The following is a 20,473-nucleotide window of genomic DNA, read 5'->3' as shown; positions in this document are numbered from 1 at the left end:
CATGGTTCAGTCAGAGCTGTCCTATTATAGTCCACTTTTGATCAGAGCGCATTCACTTTGCTTTGCGAGCGCGTCCGCAGGTTGTGGAAAACCGTACGAGGCTGGTGACGTCACGGGGACTCATTGGTGTCAGGCGCGAGTCGAGTCAACATTCAAGGCACGGAAGGAGTACAACACGCCAGACACATTAAGCACTTAGCAGTCGCGATGGCTTCTGCGAGTGTTGTGGGCCAACACCCGGCCCAGCACAGACTGGACTCGGAACCGCTTCTCCGAGTCTTTAAACCGGCCGCCAGTAGGAAGAAAATCACCCTTCCGAGGAAGTCTTCCTGGGAGAAAATGATGTTGAGGAGATGCGGTTCCGTCACCGCTGCGAATCAAGCCGGAACGTGCCATTTGCCTGCAGGATCAGCGGGTGATACGACAGTCGGTGGGTGCCGGGGAGCTTCGTCTGCACCCGCTTCGCCACGTAGCCCGGACCGAGCCGGGCAGCAAGGCAGCGGCGTGCGCTCCCCGGTGCGGAGAGACACTCAGGACCGCAACGCGGAGGCTGCGCTCCAGCGTTCCCCCGTCGATGTCACGAACAGCACGTCGCTTGCTGCGCGGCACCGGCAGCATCTGCACAGTGGACGGGAGCATACCAACAAAGAGGTTGCACACCAGATTTTTTTTAGCTCGGGGTCCTCCCGGAACGAGAGTGGGGGTCTTCCTCTGGAGCGGCTCACACAAGGCAGGACCGGAGTGGTGAGGTTGGCCCGCACCGAGCCTCCCCGCAGAGAGGCCTGGGCCATCTTCCCGCGGGCGTCCGAACTCCGGCTGACGGTCGACAAGGGCGCAGGACACCGGTTCGAAGCCAAGGCAGTTACGCAGGACTGGTGTGACGCTTGCAGCCGTCAGATCACCGCACAGGCCCTCGAGTGTCAAAGTAAGTACTCCAATATGTGTGTGTATGCTTTTGCCACAGTAGAGTGGTTGTGCACAATTTTACCACACTTCTAGTAACAATGTACTCTCTACTAGTGTGCCCATAGTTGTTCTACTAGTCCACCCATTTGCAAGGACAAAGAGTGTTGTAGTAGTAGCCAGACCTTGACTGCATGCTCAAAAGTCCTTCCATACACAAATAGGCATTTTAACGACCTCAAATGTTGCACATTTTATGGATATTCAATGAGTAGTTGCAGCCTCCCCTCTCACAAAGAGAGTACAAGTTGTTGTAGTAGCTGACATTTTGCTCCACAGATGCTGCCAACATTTACCCATGGAAAGCTCATTATCTTGTCCTTCCAGCTTTGCCTCCTTGTTCTCACTCCAGGATTTACGGCTCTTGTTTCAAGAGAAAGACAGAAAGGGGAAAAAAAAATGCTGGTTTTGTCATCTTGAGCCATGTGTTGTCTTTTGCATTCCAGAAAGAAGCATTTAAAATGGGCCCTATTTATTTGCAGCCTGGTGAATATGTTGGAAGTGTTCTGCCGGGGTCACGTGCTTACTGCTGACATCACAAACACCTGTACTGCCTCGGTCAAGCCAACTAGGTCACAGTGGTTTAGTTTTTGAACAGGCTGCTTTGGTAGACATGTTTGCAAGCAGTGTGCAATCATAGATTTAGCCTTTCAAAAGGACCTATTACATGCATCTATAAAGAGATTTTTGTTTTATCATCCATGAAAGCAGTATCTTAGATATTAAAATAGCACTAGAGAAAAAGGATAAAAGGGATGATAGACAAAAAGTAGCGCAAGATGCAAGTCAGAAGGCTTGCAATATAGAATGCGAGCAAAGCCTAGCGAGGAAGTCCGCAGCACTGCAGGGCTGTCTGATTTAATGTTCCATCAGCGAGTGGCCGCCCAGTGAAGCGAGAGCAGAAAGATTACCATCGTTCATGAGTTTCTTTGGAACGCTCACACAAAAAAAACTTCTCTTAAATACTTTTATCGTTTGCAGTTAAAATTCCAGCTGCTGACCCTAAGAATAAAAGGTCCGCTCATTCTGCAGCGTTTTCTCACAAAACATTAGATGTGCAGAAATACGGGGTAACATAAATGTCGGCATTTCTGGACTAAAATAGAAACTGCCCATGCATGCGCACATGATCTACTTTCAACTACACCCATAACAAATAATAAATAACAGGGATGGAGTTGGAAGTTCCTGCAAACAAAAACAATAATTTTGTGATGCGCGTGATACTTCTTTATTTTGTCCTGTCCTTCACTCCGTCTGCCCGTTTACGCTTTACGCTTTTCTGCATGTGTGGTTTCTCAATGTTGTCTCAGATATCAAGAAGAACCGATGGCTAGCTTGTTTTTAACATGACTTTACACTGCATCTGAAAAGCCTGGGAGCGAGGGGAGGGTGGGCGGGTTGGCAGCCAGTTTAATCCCTGCTATGTGTCTCCTGCCTGGGATTATGTCTGATGGATGGAGGGATTGGGATTACAGGCATGGCAGACGAGTCAGATGTCACATTTGTTTTTAATTAAGGCTTTGAGGCCGACCGTGCTGTTGTGGCACCATTTAGCAGCTACCTGTACTACTTGTACTGTATGTTGACCGACATTATATAGTTTTGTCATTTTCTTTGTGCTGGGCAAATCTATTTTAGCATGCTTGTCAATTTAGCTAAAACTCCCCTGGCAAACTTGCCAATTAAATGAAAAAGAGTAGGCAACATTTTAGAGTTCTGAAAACCAGGCCTAATTTGTGGCGCAACGTGATTTTTAACAATTCCCATGGAGTCCAGAAGTTGGCTCTACATGTGGTGTACATTTGTGACAGTGTGTTCTTGGAGCACCTGGACAAATGTTGAGTAGTCTTCATTTTTCAGTCCATCTCTTCCTTGGTCTCTTTTGGTCTACAGAGTAGGCCTTGTTTGGGTCAATTCTCTCATCTGTTCCACATTGGTTTTCCACAATGCGCCATTCACGGTGAAAGCAACCCTCAAAAGAAGCTTCTGTTCAATGGCTCACAAACGTCTTGTCCTGATCAAAGTCTTTTTAAAAACATTCCGCTTGAGCTAATGAGTCTTCAGTCGGAAAGAAAATGCTGACTGTAGAAGACAGACCATCATCCTTCTAACTGACCCCATTTAACATCTGTTATGGTTCATGTGTTCACTGTCAGGTCTTTTTCCAAACGAATATTAAACAGTACAAGAGTTTCCATCATGCAGTGGAGTTTGGATTAATGATTGTGATGAAAAATTGAGGTTAGGAGATGAGAGACATGGTATAAGGAGCAAGACCTTGTTGCCACCGTGCCCTGCACAGAGGAAAGACCTTCAGGCAGTCTATATTTAGATTGCCCTTGGCAGTTGCATACTGCAACTGCAGAAGGACAAAGCAAAGACACTCCTCAGAAAATGTGATTGTAAAAAACAGCGGGAGCACAGGTGAAATTAAAATAACGGTGGAACCTTTAACTCAGTGGTTCCCAACGGCTCTTGAGTAGTCACTCATACCGATACCAAGTACCGATACTACTAGTACTTTTGATGCATAAAATCAAAAATGTCAATAATGATGAAACATTTCAAATCATTTTTAAAGTACCTTTATATTGCATTAAAGCATTTTCCTTTAAAATGCATGAAATTAATGCCATTTTTCTATTATCTTTTTCTGTTTTCAAGCATGTAAGTTACATAAATTGCATCTCATTAGGCATCTGTCAAAGATGTATGTCTTTAGTTTATCGTAAAAACACCACAAGAGGGCGGCCAGTACCTTGACATAAAGCCGTGTATCGGCCCGATACCGATGCATGGTATCGGTAATTGCCCATCCGACAAGATCTTACATGGCTATTGGACCTATGAAACTGGATTGCAAAGAGAGGATGAGAATGAATAAAAAACAGGTAGCAAGAAGGTGAAGGCTGGAAGGAGCAGGAGGAGGAGGAGGAGAACTGGTATGTGTCGTACAATGATGTTGATATCGCATGCTGGGGTCTCTGTCTCTTTAAGCCAGCCACACAGCACTGCAGAGTGTGGGTGCTGCAGTACAGACCGGCAGAGAAGCGTTGAGATCACAGCAATCGGACCATGGAGAGAAAAGTAGCATCTCGGGGCTCGGAGGTCCGAGCAAAGTGAGAGGCAACAGAGCACTAGCGGGGCGAGGAGTACCGGCGGAGGGGTGGCAGAGCGAGCGCAAAAGGGGCTCTTCGTTCGAAGCGTGGCACCGGTGGCAGAGTGGCTGCGCTGGGATGGCAGAGGGGGGCCATGGGGGGGCTGGCGTTGGGGCAGCCCTCTGGGGGACAGGAGCAGGCGGGGGCAGCAGCAGAGAAGGGCCAGCGAGGGCTATGGGACCATGCCCTCCAGATGGTGCCACCATGCTCCATCCATGGCACAGATAGCACCTGGCCAAGACGGAGGGGGGAGGGACACAGGGGGCAGGTCCAGGAATGCAGAAGGAGTCACGGTGGGGAGAACATTCTTTGGTCAGGTGTCTCTTCGTCTGGACGAGGTACGGGGGGACTCGGAAGGGGAAGTCAGCGGCGCCTGCTTCGGGCAGGTATCGCGCCGGCTTGGCCGACTTTTGAAGAGGCTGCCCAAGTCCCGATCGTGGAGTGACGGCCTGAGGATCCTCCGGAGGTCGGCCTCCAACGGGTCGCTGCTGCCCACGGCAGGTATGACCGCAAGAGTGCAGCTCAGGTAGAACCGGCAGAAAACTGGGAGTTCAAATTGTGCATGAACGGAGGTCCGCGTTGTTGCGATGAAAAGACGGATCGGTATTTTGTTTCCCAAAGGGGAGATGTGATGAGTGGACACTTTTTGTCTGCGTGGCTCAAAGACAGGCTTGGAGCCAAAATATGTGGATACTGTGTGTGGATTGTGACCATTGCTCACTTTCTGTGCCCCATCATGTGTGAACAGCCTGCACAAAGAGTCCAGATGTGCTGAAATCAGCAGAAAACAGAACAAACAGATGCAGACGGGTCTGCAATCGACACAGAAAGAAAAAACTGGAAAATCCAATTAACTATTGAATTTCATATTTGGAGCAGGATGTTCATTCGTACGGCATCGATTGTTTTCCCTTGTTTCCAAATCCGGCTCAACTAATGTAGCTTGGGACAGCAGATTGATGAATGCCTCATGTAACTCAAGTGCAAACTGCTAACAAAAAAAGCTGGCCTCTGCAGTTTTATTGATTGGCTTCCACTGCAGGAAACTGACAGCTGAAGTTAAAAATAAATAAATAAAAAATATATTCCATGTTTTTGAGCATCCCCTTCTTACTTCCCAAAGCAAAGCGGCCTGTGATGTTACAAAAGGCTTTCGAAAGGATCAATAGCACAGGATACCGCAAGAAGATAATAGATATTTTTAGATGGCGCTCCCAGTAAGGAAACCCAGTTAATCCTCGCTCCCTCCTTCTTTGCTATCCTATAATTATCTTCTGTCGCACACGATCTTGCTTGGTCCTACTTTAGGGACATTTTCTCAAACGCTACATTTGAAGTTGGTGACTTTAGTGGTCAGACATTATGACTTGGCATAATTACCTGCTTGAAACCGAGGTTAATAAACAAGTCTGAAATTTGAAAACAAAACAAAGCACGGGTAGGTTGATGCTATAATAAAACTGGGTTGTCGGCAAAATGGCACGCTTAGAAGCAAACGTGACATACTTGCCAAACCGTGTAATTATAAGGACGGCGTCACCGCACGATACGTCGGCCTACATGAATTTCCCCAAAGACTTACCATCTGTAACACAGATAACTGGTTGAAAGGATTGTGTCTACCCCTTGGGGAGCTAAGAACAGTTAAAACTGTTTTCATCTGTATGAATTGCCAGTTTGATCTCTGATTTAGGGATAAGCTCACTGAGACTGAACTAATACATTAACCTTTAAACCTTGACCTTTAAACGTTGTCTTTAGTCGTAATCTTGAGTTGTATTCTGGCAAAAGTTGCAAAGAGGCATTAAAATAATATTTAGGTCATACTATTTTTGGAAAACCGACTGTTTGGGTCCAAATTTCAGTGGGACTTTACCGAAAGGGCGGAGCTTAACAAAATGGAGTCTGCTGATTGGCTGACAACGAGTTGAAATGGATTTGTATTGTGTTGTTGAATTCATCAGTGGCATAAACCGAGTCACTCTGCAGTGATGTCACACGTTAGATCTCACCAGCCCACCCACACAACCTGCTTTGGAAGAACAAGCCGGATGTATGACGTGTTTTTTTTTTAGAGGACTAAAACAAAAATATGAAAGCAGGTCTGAAATAAGAAGCGAGTGGGATCATTTTAAGTGCTCGGCGTGGGCGAGTGTTTCACAACTAAAACAGTGATGTCATGCATGTATTACACAATATAAATGTCAACTCTGTGTCAATTTACTTTGCTGCACTAGTTACAAATTTACATAACTTGCCAACTAATTCTAACTCCTGGGCTGGAATGCACACTAAAGCTTTTTAAGTCATTTTTTAGAAATCCATGTGTGTCTTTAAGTGTCAATTCCATCATTATTGGTGAAATATATGTATATTTAACAAGAAACAGAATGCACCCCAGTTACTGTTAGCTTACTCACGATGAAAGTTTTTAATTCTATTCTATTGCGAATAGAATTCACACAGTGAAAATAACCAGTGAAATAAAGGTGTGATGGCCGCCCACGTGAAAGCACCACTTTGAGACTTCAGCTTCATCCATTTGCATCTCAGCCAGCAAAAATCCTTTCCCAAACAAACATAATTAAAATCTCCTCTTGTTTATTTGGTGGCGTCTGCATCTGTTGCCAGACAGGGAGGAAGACCATGCAGTAAAATAATATATCATGTTGCATCCACAAAGAGTTTGTTACCACGCACTTAGTAGGTGAGTGCTTATTAAGGCAGCAGGCAACAATATGTTGAGTGCATCAACTTTAATTCCTCGCGATATCGTGAAGGGATGGGCTGCATTAGCTGCGCCGAGAATATGGATAGCTCTTCTAAATGAGCTACGATAGGATGATGGGATCAGACCGGCTAAAAGATGCTCTTAATTCCTTCATAAGACGCCTTTTGGGTTCTTTTGCGACCACATTAATAGCATGGCTTCAGATTTAGAGTTGCTTAAACTCGGATTTACCCCTCCCTCCTCACCTAGATATGGTGAAACAACAATGCGACCACATCATGTCGCTATCTGGTGCCGTACAGACATCCTACGTGAACCCAACAACCAGGCTAATCTCCATCTTTCCCCTCCCGTTTCTGTTCCACACCCACTGTCTGTATTCTTCAAAATAAAATACTCCAAATACGCCATTGCAAATTACGGAAGATTTGGCTGATGGCAAAACATTCCGACTCCCTGGGCTTCCAAAGAACTCTGAGAGCATTGAGTTTGCAAAACTGGAGTATATCTAAAAATGTTCTACTTAGCAGGCCTCCATAGAGACAAGCGGAGCGCAGCGATGGCTCTTCACGCAAATAGCACATTTAATAATACTGTGCTAAAGGCTAGCTTTGTTTTATTATTTTCTACAATGTGCTTTCGACAAAGTTAAACATAAAATAGGACAGGATTATGGAGTTAAAATAAAAAAGACGATGAGTCACACATGGGATCAAGGGGGTATTTAAATTTTGGCACAAAACTGGATTTTTACTGGTGTACCACATGGTTGCGTTCTAGGGCCTCATCTGTTTGTTTCAATTCCCATTTTGTTAATGTATAATGAGGTGCTTTTGTTATTTGGCTTCTTTGATGTGGCTTAGCAAAGTACGTGACAACATCACATTATTGCTGTGTTTGTTGGTACAGCTGTTATTAGGATTTTTGCAACACACCCTTGGCTCAGCCTCATTGTGTTGCGTTTTTCTTTCATTTCACATATTCATCCTGAAGCAGTGTCATTGACGTTTGGAAGTAGTCTGACTGGAATGTTGGGATGCGGGACGTGTTTGGTGGGGGTTATGGTGGCGGTTGGGAGGCATCTTGCAATGGAAGATTAGCCGAGGTCAGCGGATTATAGCAACACACAACATCGCAGTAGACATAAACTTACTTCCTTGCAAAAACTAAGACTGAAATTGAAACTGTGGGGTTTTTTTTGCAGAGGTGTTTGATAAATGGCCTGTTTTCAAGTTGTACACCTTGAGGCTTCTGCTCCAATAAATACAAATAAGAGTTAAATCCTGTTAATGAGATTGCAGGAAAACTTGTAAAATCCACACCGAAACAATCAGTGACATCATGAAAGCTGGGTGGAAAAAAAATGTGGACTTGAAACTGAAACTCGACTCTAGCGACTTGTCATCGTCATGTCAGGTTTCTTTGTTTGCGTAACCACAAAACTTTACACAGATACCCCCTCAGAGTTCTCACACGACTAAAATCCAACAACACAGTAGACACGACACACTGGGAACAAAAGAAAAATTGTCAACATGCCTCATTGACCTTTACAGTCATGTGGGTCCATTTGCACTCACAAAGGCTGAACTGCAGCCTATGTGCATGCACACAACAAAGTGGATCCATTTTGATTATGATCAACATATAAAAAAAAATCCAATTTGTCCATGCAGACTACACTCTTGAAATATTATTCTGTAGTGTAACACAAATCTGTAGCTTCATCTTATCGGCGTGGGAATAATGGGATTGTTTGGTGAACCACGACATGCTGGTAGAAGCGTTATCCTGCCTTGGGCATGTCAGAAAGGAAAATTTCCAGCTCCGAGTGTTCCTGGTGTTTTCCTCACACTTCACTCAACAGTAAGCCAGTTAAACACTCCTCCCAAAGTTGTAGCTGAGCAGCCAACAATAACCATCATGTCTGGAATTGAACATGACTGCGCCAATTTATGGATCTGCTTTTATGGTTGCTTGCCACAAGGGGACAGCAAAGCGTTTTATTTGCAGGTAAAGCAATCGGGAAAATAGATTCATTTAGTCTAATTAATACGTTACCGTTTAGGAATTAACATGGCACGCTCTGGTGGGTACTAATTTAGTTCATGTCCCCCCAGAAAGAGCATAACTCAAGTAGACGACATATTTAAGGAATATGATAAATGATTAAAAATGTTTTGTCCCGTTGAAAGTGAATTATCTGTGTGGTTCCAAAATGATACCTGCTTAGTGATGCACCGCTGTATTTTTTTTAAATGATGTCATGCTAAACCAAAGTGACTAAATCGAGGCAGGAAAGGAGTTCCTCTCCTCCTTTCCTCTTCGTATTTCCTTACCCTGCCGTCTTTCTGCAGTGACCTCCAAAGAGGTGAGCGCAACACAATCGCTTATCTGAGCGCTGGCCTTTCCCTCCCCGACACATCCCTGCTGTCAGCAAGACGCTGCCTCCATGAGCCATCACTCCCATCACATTGCGACTCTTCTCACAGGGCACCGAAAATGTCTGTGTGTACTCTGACGCACACCGCACAGTGCAACACCCAAAAGGTTGAATAATCCGGAAACTGTTCAATTTGATAAAAATGAAAAAACTAAACAGCATCTGTGTTAAATCATGTTTTTATTTTTTTTACAATTGGTGACAGGGGCACTGTGTTTCTCCTGATTGAAAAAGGAAGTCATCTATTTGAGGGGGCTGTTTATTTATCTATTACCCGCCAACTAATTGCAGCACAACTTTCGTTGGAGTCATGGCCTCGATTGAGAAAATATTACCATACAATGAGCCAAGGGAAGCTTGTTGCCATGGTTACAGGGCTGATGCAGCTCTCTCGCTATGATTTAGAATTTGATACTTCTGCATCGCAAAAGTTGTGCTGAGAAACATTTTGTTAAAATGACCCATAGCTGCATCTTTTGTCTACAGTTTATTTTGTCATTCCCCATGCGTGTGAAAAATTTGAAAGGATTAAGAATCATTGTCGCCTCCAAGCTGCAGTCCTATCGTTACCCGAGTGCTTTTAGAATCTCATTTTTTTTCCTTGTGCATGGACTTTGTGATCAAAGGCAAAGACACTTTGAGTTTGCGCTAAGCCTCTGGCCACAACAACCTTATTTTGGGGACGTTTTAGGAGAAGAATGTAAATGCATTCCTGTCTAGCCAAGCAGTAAAAGATAGCTAACAGTGCCAGTGCTGCTATTCTGGTACCTTGTGTTTGTAAATGAATTGTCAGTATTCTCATGTACTGCATTGTGTGGTATCCATTTTATGGTCCTTTGCATGTGGGGTCTGTTTGAAGGATCTGGTTTATTTATCAAGCTGCATTTGTTCTTGCTAAGAAAATATAAAATAAAATGTGATATTGCTGTGCTTCTATATGGATCCAATAAAATGTAATCTGTAGTAATGAGGTTTTCATCATGTAATTACCTCAACTTTTGGTGTGAATTTGAATCTTGCCACTAGGTCGAGCTGTTGTCACTGTTTAAAGGAGGTTTGCTTTTGTGCAGTGGTTTTCAAAATGTGGGGCAATGAGTCTCCCCCCACGGAAAGAAAAAACAAGAAACGTTTAGAACATGTGCACTTAAGCACAGTTACACTCTTCATAAACAAGATTTTATTCATGGTAGATTACACTCAACCCAACATAACTACACACTACAATTGTGTGTGGAAAGCTATTGCTACGGTGTTATTCTTGAATTGTTGACTTTTTAATACTTAAAGGCAATATTTTATAATAATTTCAAGTCAGGTGATAAGTCATCACGTCATGTTTTTTTTTTTACTGTTTCAACTCTCAATACCAAAACAATTGTCCGATAGATGCACAGGAATTAGAACCAAATTAACTTTGTCCTAACAAGATATTTTGCACTATGCAGTACCTTACAACATCAATAATGCAATTAATCTGTATGATGCATTTAGTTTGACTGCTATTTTTGCTTTCCTCAGATTGCACCTATACCTGCCATCTGGAATGTGAGAGACAAGTCCAGTTGGACTGCAACCAGAAGGACAACAAGCCTGAAGAAACTCCATTTCCCAAAAGCCACTGCTCCACAGCAGAACACAGAGTAAGCATTCGAAATATAATGTACAGATGCATTACATATAAAATAGCACAGGTGATGTTTGTGTGTGCGTGTGTCAATTGCACAGTGCTCACCTCAACATCTCTTCAAGTCCACACTGTTACGTAAGCACTCTTCTTTTAAGACATTTACAGTAAAATGAAGTCCTCTTAAACATAAACCAGATCTCCATTACAGGCCAAATTTATGGCTCAAGGATTATCTGTTATCGTTATATAAATCACTTCTCCTGCGCTCTTGGGCTCACAGCTGCAGTCACCCCCACACACACATGAACATGTGCTTCAATTCAACACGAGTGCGAGTCACACGAACACACATACCTGCATCGTAATTTTAGAAGTCAGTGGGCTGACGAGACCAAATTAGAATCTTGGTAGCGAGCCAGGTAGTACTCCACTTTGAGAGAGCGTGAACAAACCCACTTGTGCTATCACGCTGACCCTTAAAATGTTTGAGATAAGGGAGCAAGTGACAAATGAAGGCTATTTTTTTTTTTTCGACAAATGTCACAACAATTATAAAGTCTAGCTATAGTTGTATGAGCGAGCGGAAACGCTGCTTAATGATTCAATTTAATAAGCTGAATATACAGCTCAGTGCTACTGTGAGGAGAAGGAGAGAAGGCAATTTATTTCCGTTGTCTTCTTTACTGTCTTACTGTCATTTGCTTTCCTTTATGGCTCAGCGTCCGCGTTTGTTTCAGGGCTCAACTGTGTGTAGGTCAGCAGAAAACAATTCTCGGTGGCACTATTACGCTTGTAGAATTATTTGTCTTTGTCTATGTGTGGCTTTACCCTTTGTTTGTGCTGCCGTTTGGCTTTATTATTATAATGGATTGACACTTTAAATAATCTTACAACTATCTTTTGAACGTAAATTCAAGAAATCCATTATGGCAACCACGAGAATGTTATTGTTGTAATTTAAAGCTCACAGTGCCAGTGAGAAGCTCTTATGTCAATGAAACTTTTTGTGGCCTTACAAACACAACTCAGAGTGCATTCGATGAATTTAAAACCACCTTGCCTTCCACGTAGCCACAAGGACATAGATGTAAACTGCGTACAGAGAATCCAGATGAGGAGACCCTATCTCAAGTTGCGAGTAAATCATCACCTGAGTAGATTTTAACCTTGAATTACACACACATAGAAAATACACGCACATACAGATGTAATGAGTATTCATACATTTGAGTGTTTGGGGAATTGGTGCCTTTCGGAGCACGGGTCAAAGGGTCGGAGTGAGGTTAGAGGTCAGTTTAATCATTCTCGTGTAGGTAATCTCATTTTTATCACCACTAGATCAACTCTTGGTGACGGATTTACAAAGTCCATTAAAATCGAGCCATTTTGAATATTTCGAACAATAGTTTTGGCTATTTTGTTTTCCTGTCATTCAGTGTAATCATGAATTCAGCTGAAATGTCATTCGCTATTTGAATTGTTAAAATATGTCAAGGAAGTCCGACATAGCAGAGGCTTCTCTTTTTTTTTTTTTGTGCTGGTTAGTGTAAACAGGATTCACACAGCCCAGCTGCCAACCTCTCACACGGTGCTTTCAACCTACACACATAACTGCCATCTTCCCCTGCGGTACGACCGTCTACACGTGTTCCTGTCATTTCAGTTCAGTTGTGGCACGCAACGATATGTAAAACAGGACCTCAGTCATTGACTTTCCTCTCTCTTGCTTCAGCGAGAGGAAGTGATGTTGCACTGCAGAGAGCGGGGGAAGGGGGAGTCTGTTCTCAGGCTGATAACCACAGATGGTCGAGCGAGGCTGCACGAGAGAGAGTGAGCCAGAAAAGCCCATGAAAAGAAAGAGGGAGAGGAAAGCACCACCGTTCCTGGCTTGCATTGTCAAAGCGACACACTGAAGAGGAGAACGTACGTGGCCGCACGATGTAGATCAGCCGCTTTGCAAACTTGATGCAATCTCACTTGGTATCAGCATCACTCAGATGATTACCAAGAAGACAGGATGCGGTGACTGTTAGTTTGCAAGTGCAGTCAGGTGGGTTAACTTGACACCCAACTGTAAAGTGACTCCAGGACACCGGGGCACAGGTAGTCTCGAGCTTAAATGGTGTCAGCGCAACAAAAGTCTCGGGGAGGAAGTGAGTGACATCTATGCTGCTTCGCGGATTTCCTGGTCCCCCAACTCCTGCAATCGCCGTCACAGGTGGGGACTCAAAACCCTCTGAGGGAAGTCTAGTTAGGTTAAAGCGGGACTTTGTCGAGACCTCTCCATGACTGTCAACACGGAGCCGACCCATTCCATGACCAGCAGTAACAGCATGAGCAGCGGGTATTGCAGCCTGGATGATGAGAATGAAGACTTCACTTTCTTCACGGCCAAGACTTCGTTCTTCCGCAAACCGGGGAATTCCGTTAAGGTATGAAACTTTTGTGGGTGTCCATGGCAGCGAGCAAATGAGTCGCCGGTGCTTTTTTTTTTTTTGCCAACTTTGATTGTGAAGACAAGAAAAGCAGAAGTCTGAAGAGGAAGTGGTTATTACTGTAAGCAGCCTCTTGCTGCATGTACACATGGAGAGTCATCCATTATTTAGTAACATTGATCACGTCAAGCCTTGATATCTCATAACTGTATCTGTCATGGTAGGACGCACATGGATCTAATATTGTGGCATGTATGAAACGTGAAGGCCACAACATCGTTTTTAAAATGAGGTAATTATGTCAACCTCTTCAGTGCGTGGGAGAGGTTTCCGTAGAAACGAAGCTAATACTCTTCAGTGTGTGTGCGCGTGTATTGGCCACCGCTTAACTGTAGCAGGTCATTTTTTTGCCGTAACCACGGCAACTCTTTTTTTTTTCATCACGCAACACAAAGGCTAAACATGATATTTGCTTGTGGCAATACTGTGCATGCTATTGCTCTTGATGGAGCACGAACTCGTGTAATAGATACTAACCTCCTTGAAAGCGTTTTTTTCCTTCAAGAGGGATTTAACAGAATTGCATCATGAAAGTGATGCATTTGACATGTCTGTATTTCTGAAGACACAGATCATGTTGATAGTTTCTATTCATGGGGAAAATGAAGCTTCATATTTACTTCATGAACCAGTTGTATTGTATTTGAACCCTATTTATTTTTTGACTCCTCTAGATGGCACTCGCTGTTCAACAAAGACTACGCTGACTTGCCATTTTTTAAAGCCCTATATTTAAACCAAATATAGTGAAGGCCTATGTCAGAAAGGCACAATCCACCTCTGTATTTCAGTCATTTTTGTCAAATTTAAAAGAGGATTAGATGAAAAACTATGATTTATAACATTTTGGAATTTTAGTTTGGCCATTCTGCCAAAATGAAAAGAAAAGAAAAGCTCAAGTAGCATAGCGACTCCACCATCGTCTCACATTGTGTGTCTAATTTGGCCAGGGAACAATCCCTAAATAATTGACCGGCTGTGTAATCAGCATGTGCGCTTAGCTTTGCTGCTGTCAGCTAGTGAAGCATGTTATCGCTTATAGCCTGAGGAAGATGGTTGTAAATGACATTATGGCATTGAACTATAGAAGGGAGTGTCTCCTCTCTACTGGACATTGGCAAGCATGCATGTCCTCTTTTCCACGGGTTTGAATATGAAAAGTAGTTTGTGTGTACACTGTGAGCTGCAGCGCAGGTGTATTGGTTAATGGTTAGTGCATCGTCTCTTTGCATTTGAGCTTTTTTGGATGTTATGAAACACACATGCAAATACTGAATGTTACTGGCAATCTTTCAAGCAGTCACATGACCTCACTTGTCTGGTCTCATCAAAATGAGAGAGCATTAACACATCTTCATGTCACCCTGAGGTGTGCGCTTGTCTGGAAATATTTGTGTTCCTTACATCACAATCAAAGCTGGATTGAATTCTGCAACAGGATTATTATTCTTGATGTGCTCTCATTTAGTTGACATCAAGTATCTGAAACAATGAGATAAGAAAGAGGTGAATTTGATGACAATCATGTAAAAGGGAGAAAGGGTCCCACAAAGTTCTAAGCTACAAATATTGTTTTGTAATCACTGTCGCTGGTATGCAGAGAAACCTGTCTGTGCCTGTGATGCATTTCAAAGCTCACACAAACGCAGGAATTCCTGCGAGGGTCTTTTGAATGTGTTTGCCTTTGACATGGGAGGACCTTTAGATGCATATCATACATATTCCCCAGATGCTTTTCTTAGCCTCCAATTGTTTCTGTTCATGCTTGATTATTACGTAAGCAGCTCAGCTTTTAAAGTCTGATTTGAAAAGGGATGTCAATTCAAATATGCTCTTTGTAATTTGTTCTATGCAGCACCACTAGTCAAAACAGTATATTACAAGTATATTTGTGGAGACTAGTAACTCGTCATAATGCAGGATTAACAAAATGGGCAGGAGACCACAAATTGCTTCATGTTCCAAATAATTTGCTCTTAATTTGAAAAGAAAAAGGTCTTCCTCCTGTCACCACTGAAATGAAGACTTTTACAAAAACATTATATACCCTTTGTTTAAATATAAAACATGATGTTTCTATCTTGCCGAATACTAACCAGGATGAACTATGTCGATATGTGAGTTTTGTGTGCTGTCTATATCCATAGACATACAGTACACACATTTGCTCACGTGATTAAAAAAAAAATAAATAAATAAAATTCCAGTATTCCAGCACGCAACCTGAGGACTTCCCTTTGGAAGCAATTCCTGACCTGCATTCGCTTACTCCTTTTCATAGTCTCTTTCCCTCTCTCTCTCGCTGGCCCAGATAATGCAAAGGAACAGAGGAAGGAAAAATATATATATATAAGATAGAGAGGATGCTTCCCCGTGTACTATAAATAACCTAGTCAAACTGTGTTGCTAAGGCTGGCTCAGCAGCTTCTCTTTCATCATTTCTTCTAGCCCTTCGTCGCTCTCTACACCCCCCCCCCCCCACCTCCACCTCACCCCCTGCTTCTGCTGTCATTGCCTCTTCCATCCCTCACCCTCCTTCTCTTCTACATAATAAGTGCAAAACATGGCACGGTGTCAATATTCGGGTGCAGTGATGCTGACTGAGTCGTTTGTGCACTTCATATGCAACATTTCCTGTTCCACTTTTCAAAGGCAAAGTTGTTAGCCCGGAAGAGCACATTTAAATATGAATATAAAAATGTTGCCATGCATTCTAATCAGCTTGAGTCAGGGGAGCATATTACAATACATTTCAATACATCTTTATTTATATAGCACTTTCACAACATATGGGTTTGGAGATAATAGGAGACAGGAATTTTATGGAGAAGCAACCACTGGCTGCAGCTACAAAATGAGGATGCGCTGACTGTGCTAAGCCAAGCAGAGGCCTTCATTCACCTTGTGTTTGTGTGCGAGTTAAAAAGAAAAAAAAAAAAACTTTGCCATCAATAAATGAACGGAGTTGGTGCTCTCCTAAGGGAGGCAGCACCATCTTGTGGCTAAGATCAACATTGCATGATTGCGTCTCTCTTTCTTTCTTCCTGGCAACAGAAGAGTGAGGCAAAGGAGGAAGAGCAGGGGGGTGTAAAAGACCTTCCTGAAGGAGAGGTGAACACCAGGATAGAAGAATATAACTCCAGAGTGTCAGAGAATGGCATGAAATTGGTGAGTTGTCATGTCCTGATCTTTTCAAAATAACAAATATAAGAGAACTCGGGAAAGGATATTGGAAAACATATTATTGGGCAGTAATCCTTTTCACAAAATGTCATGCCAGTTCGTTCAAACTTTGCTAGCTTCATGCGAATGCAAACAAACTTTGACAAGCTAAGGCCAGTGCAAAATGAAATCCACCCTTCTTTGTGCTTGCAGGCTTCAGACGGCTCCTACACAGGTTTCATCAAAGTTCATCTTAGGCTCAGTCGACCCGTCACAGTGCCGGCTCTGGAAGAGCCGGTCCTGGGAGCTCCTGATGGCTCCCTATCAGAACGCCAAGACTGTAGGCAGGGTGAGGACAGAACCTCCTTCTACCTCCCATGTGACTGCGTGAAACAGTTGCACATCAGTTCCACGACGACAACCAGAGAGGTGATCCAGGGCTTGCTGAAGAAGTTCATGGTGTTGGACAACCCTCGCAAGTTTGCCTTGTACAGACAGACGCATCGTGATGGACAAGGTGAGTAAACACCTCGAAATGTCACACAAACATACAATGGAACACATTCCAATTGTTTAGGTTTTGTCTTTGTCAGATTTGTTCCAGAAACTTCCTCTGTGCGAACGTCCCCTTCTTCTCCGACTGATAGCAGGGCCTGACCCAGAGCAGCTCAGTTTTGTCCTCAAGGAAAACGAGACTGGAGAAGTGGAGGTGACCAAGCACACATTTGTTTACATTGATTGTACGCTTCTACAGTCTTTCCAGACAAGGCTGTGCTGCCACCTTGTGGCATTTTAGGACATTACAGGAGTACAAAAACTACAAATAGTTTAGTTTGGCATCAGCACTTGTCCTAAACCTTGGTGGTCTTGTTTGGAATGATAAGCCACTAACACCCAAACGATTAACCTAAATATAATGTGCATTTTATCAACAGTGGCATGCCTTCTCCGTCCCGGAGCTCCAAAACTTCCTGGTCATTCTGGACAAAGAGGAGGCGGAGCGTGTGCGAGCCGTGCAGTCTAAATATACAATGTATAAGCGCAGACTACAGCAAGCTCTACAGCAACACGACCCCTGACCCCCCCCCTCACCTGGTACCATGTGACCTCAACACGGGGAGAGATTTAACCCTTTCCACACTGAATGGCCACCTTTCACCGCTCCAGTGACCTGCCATCTATTCAAACAGCTTGGAGACGTACACACAGACACACACGGGCTTTCTCAGGACACATAGTACACACGCGCACACACTCTTTGCTCCAGGAGACTTTCGGGGTGTTGGGACTTTAGCAAGACTGAGACTACAAAGTGTTGTATTGCATTTAAGAATGACCCCTTCTCTTCCTGCTACTGCTGCTACTGCAAAGTGTTACTTATGCATGAGTCTCTTTCAGCTCCCAAACATAACCAGACACCCATTTAGAATGAAATTGAACGCATGATTACCTTAGGAGAATGAAAGGACAATCATTCCGAGTGTGTTTTCTTTCACTGAAATGTTGGCTGTGATGAGGAAAAGAATTTGGTGTTCATTTGATTGCTTGAATAGAAGACGAGGGATGGAGTTGTGCGAAACGTTCGGGGCTGTCTGGTGAACAAAGAAAAAAGCTTTAAAAGCAATTTATTCAATCCTAGAGTTGTGGATTCCAAGTTCAGCAAGTGATAACTGTGTGTAATAAGGTCCAGCCTCCTTTCAGGTGACGAATGTCTGAGGTCCACCTGCAATTGAAGCCATTTTGTGACTCAAAAACACTGTTTGTGTGCATTGGATGATTATGCTTGCAGCAAACTCTGAGGAACACATCCAACATGGTGATTTTGAAATATGGCAAACAAATTTGGATGCTTTTTCAATTGACAAGTGGCGCTTACATTGACCAGCCCCAACATTTGGCACAGAAGTTTTCAGAGAGCTCGTCAAGTGTGCTGTTTATTTAACAAATGTTTTCTATTGTGGTTGTAGTCATTATAATCCTAGCCGTATCTAATTAGACATAATTATTGGCTCACAAGTGGTTATTAAATATTTTTGGCTGTACCAGTACTACAAGTTTGATCAGATTGTGCTCAACTCATTTTAGGACTAAAAAAAACAAATCTACTATCTTAAGAAAAGGCTGTGGGCAGCAAAAAAAAAATAATGAACCACCAGTTTGAAATTTATACAGATAACTTCCACGTGAATTAAAAGTAACAAAGAGAAAATCATCATGAGGGTTATGATGTGCCAATGATGGGTTTGTGATGCATACCATGTGATAACTACCCAAAGTAGACACTGGAAAATCATGGTTTGTTGTGTTATGATGAATATCATTGTTCTTTTGGCATCATTGTGTGTGTGGAGATAATGTGAATCTTTTTTATTTAAATTTTCTCTCACACATGCTCATGTGGCCTCTTATCAAAACGTGCATACTGTGCATGACTTCCATCTTCCAATTCAGTTGCATGAATGATAAATTTGACTTTAAATCATCTTTTTAAGCAATTTCATGTAATATTTCAACCAAAGAATTGAATAAATTCTCACATAATTATGTTAAGTCATTTTAAAATAAACGATAAGATGCCACTTGTCCATTAACACTTTGTTAGCTTAATACCATAGTTGCGTTAGTCATATTTGAACATTTTCGGCAAACAAGAGTTCAGGTATCTCGATTTAACTCTTAACGTGGTATCACAACCTGAATGACAGAGAATCTACACAGATTTTTTTTTTTTATTTGACTGGTTATTTTACTATTAAGCTAACGAAATGCTTGTTCTACTGTATAAAAGCAGAGCTGATCCTGCAGGCAGTGCCTTTTGTTCCCCGTGTGCTGATGTAACTGCACATGTGCCCAATGGATGAAGTTTGTCCCCGAATACAGGCGGCTCCGTATGCGTGCGCTTGTATGTATGCAAATATTTGGTTTTCTTTGAACTACTGTCCCGAGTTACTTCACTCTCTTCCATACTGTCCTTAAAAGTCATTTGTCATTCCAACAAACCATGTAGGCGTGTGTCTGACTGACTGTTATTTATGTAATTATATGCCCAAGGGTTGAGGCGTTGGTTGTCACGCTTTTTGACAACTTCTTTCATTTGACTTGAAAAGCGTGTGATAATTATATCAAAAGCGATGTACAGACTATCAAAGTGAAATAATTAATAATAAAAAAAAGGTTAGCTCTTTATGAAAATCATCTTGATGGGTTTGTCATTTATAGTGTGATTATTGCATACCAGTGTTGGATGGTTCTGTCACCTTCTCGAGCTCATGTTTCAGGTTTTTTTCCTTGTACTACATGACTCCACGTGGATAGACAGATTTACTCTTGAGCAAAAATACACCTTAGGTGGGATTAGGTTTCAAAAATTCCTTCCGCACAGATGGTCTTCCCATAAAGTTGCAAATGACAACAAATAAATAAAAGGAGAATTTAAAAGTGTCACAAAATCAGATCAACAACTTTACTCATCACAAACTATAATCCCCGCTCATTTAAAAACATAATGCACACATATGGGTGCACACAGAATAAATTTATCAGAACATCACCAGCCACAACAGAAGGTGATGATGTCACATGTTGGGCTTGGTGCAAATGCATGCAAAATCCTCAAGTTGTGATTTCGTGTTCACAGATCCTGATAGGTTCAACACATACATGTGACCTAACACCAACATTCCAACCCTTTTCTAAGGCTTGAAAGACCAGTTCTAGTTTGAAATGGCATTCAAATCAACAGGTGCTCGTGTCGATCACAGACCCTGAGACCAAATACAGTCCGGGCCCTTGAGCCACCCCCATAGGCTGCACCTGGTCTAATCTCTTGGTGGCATGTTTGTAAAACACGGCGAGGTGAGGTCTGTGATTTAGAATGCTGACACTTACACC

General features: G+C 42.8%; 1 protein-coding gene across 2 annotated transcripts; it reads left to right on the top strand.

Moving 5' to 3' along the window:
• Nucleotides 1–77: 77 nt before the first annotated feature.
• Nucleotides 78–19,774, top strand: rassf5 (Ras association domain family member 5). Of its 2 annotated transcripts, XM_088390101.1 has the most exons (6): nucleotides 78–925; nucleotides 10,817–10,938; nucleotides 16,475–16,588; nucleotides 16,796–17,099; nucleotides 17,176–17,291; nucleotides 17,518–19,774. In XM_088390101.1, the coding sequence occupies exons 1-6, from the start codon at nucleotides 208–210 to the stop codon at nucleotides 17,659–17,661; spliced, it is 1,518 nt and encodes a 505-aa protein (XP_088246227.1). In that variant the 5' UTR covers nucleotides 78–207; the 3' UTR covers nucleotides 17,662–19,774. The 2 variants fall into 2 exon arrangements, with proteins under 2 accessions (XP_088246227.1, XP_088246228.1); XM_088390102.1 differs by lacking the exons at nucleotides 78–925; nucleotides 10,817–10,938 and adding an exon at nucleotides 12,538–13,357.
• The last annotated feature ends 699 nt before the right edge of the window (nucleotides 19,775–20,473 follow it).

This window comes from Syngnathus floridae, chromosome 11 (genome assembly GCF_059516105.1).
Source record: "Syngnathus floridae isolate MCC-2025c chromosome 11, RoL_Sflo_1.0, whole genome shotgun sequence".
In the NCBI taxonomy this organism is placed as follows: domain Eukaryota; kingdom Metazoa; phylum Chordata; class Actinopteri; order Syngnathiformes; family Syngnathidae; genus Syngnathus; species Syngnathus floridae.
This window is presented reverse-complemented; position numbering and strand designations above follow the sequence as displayed.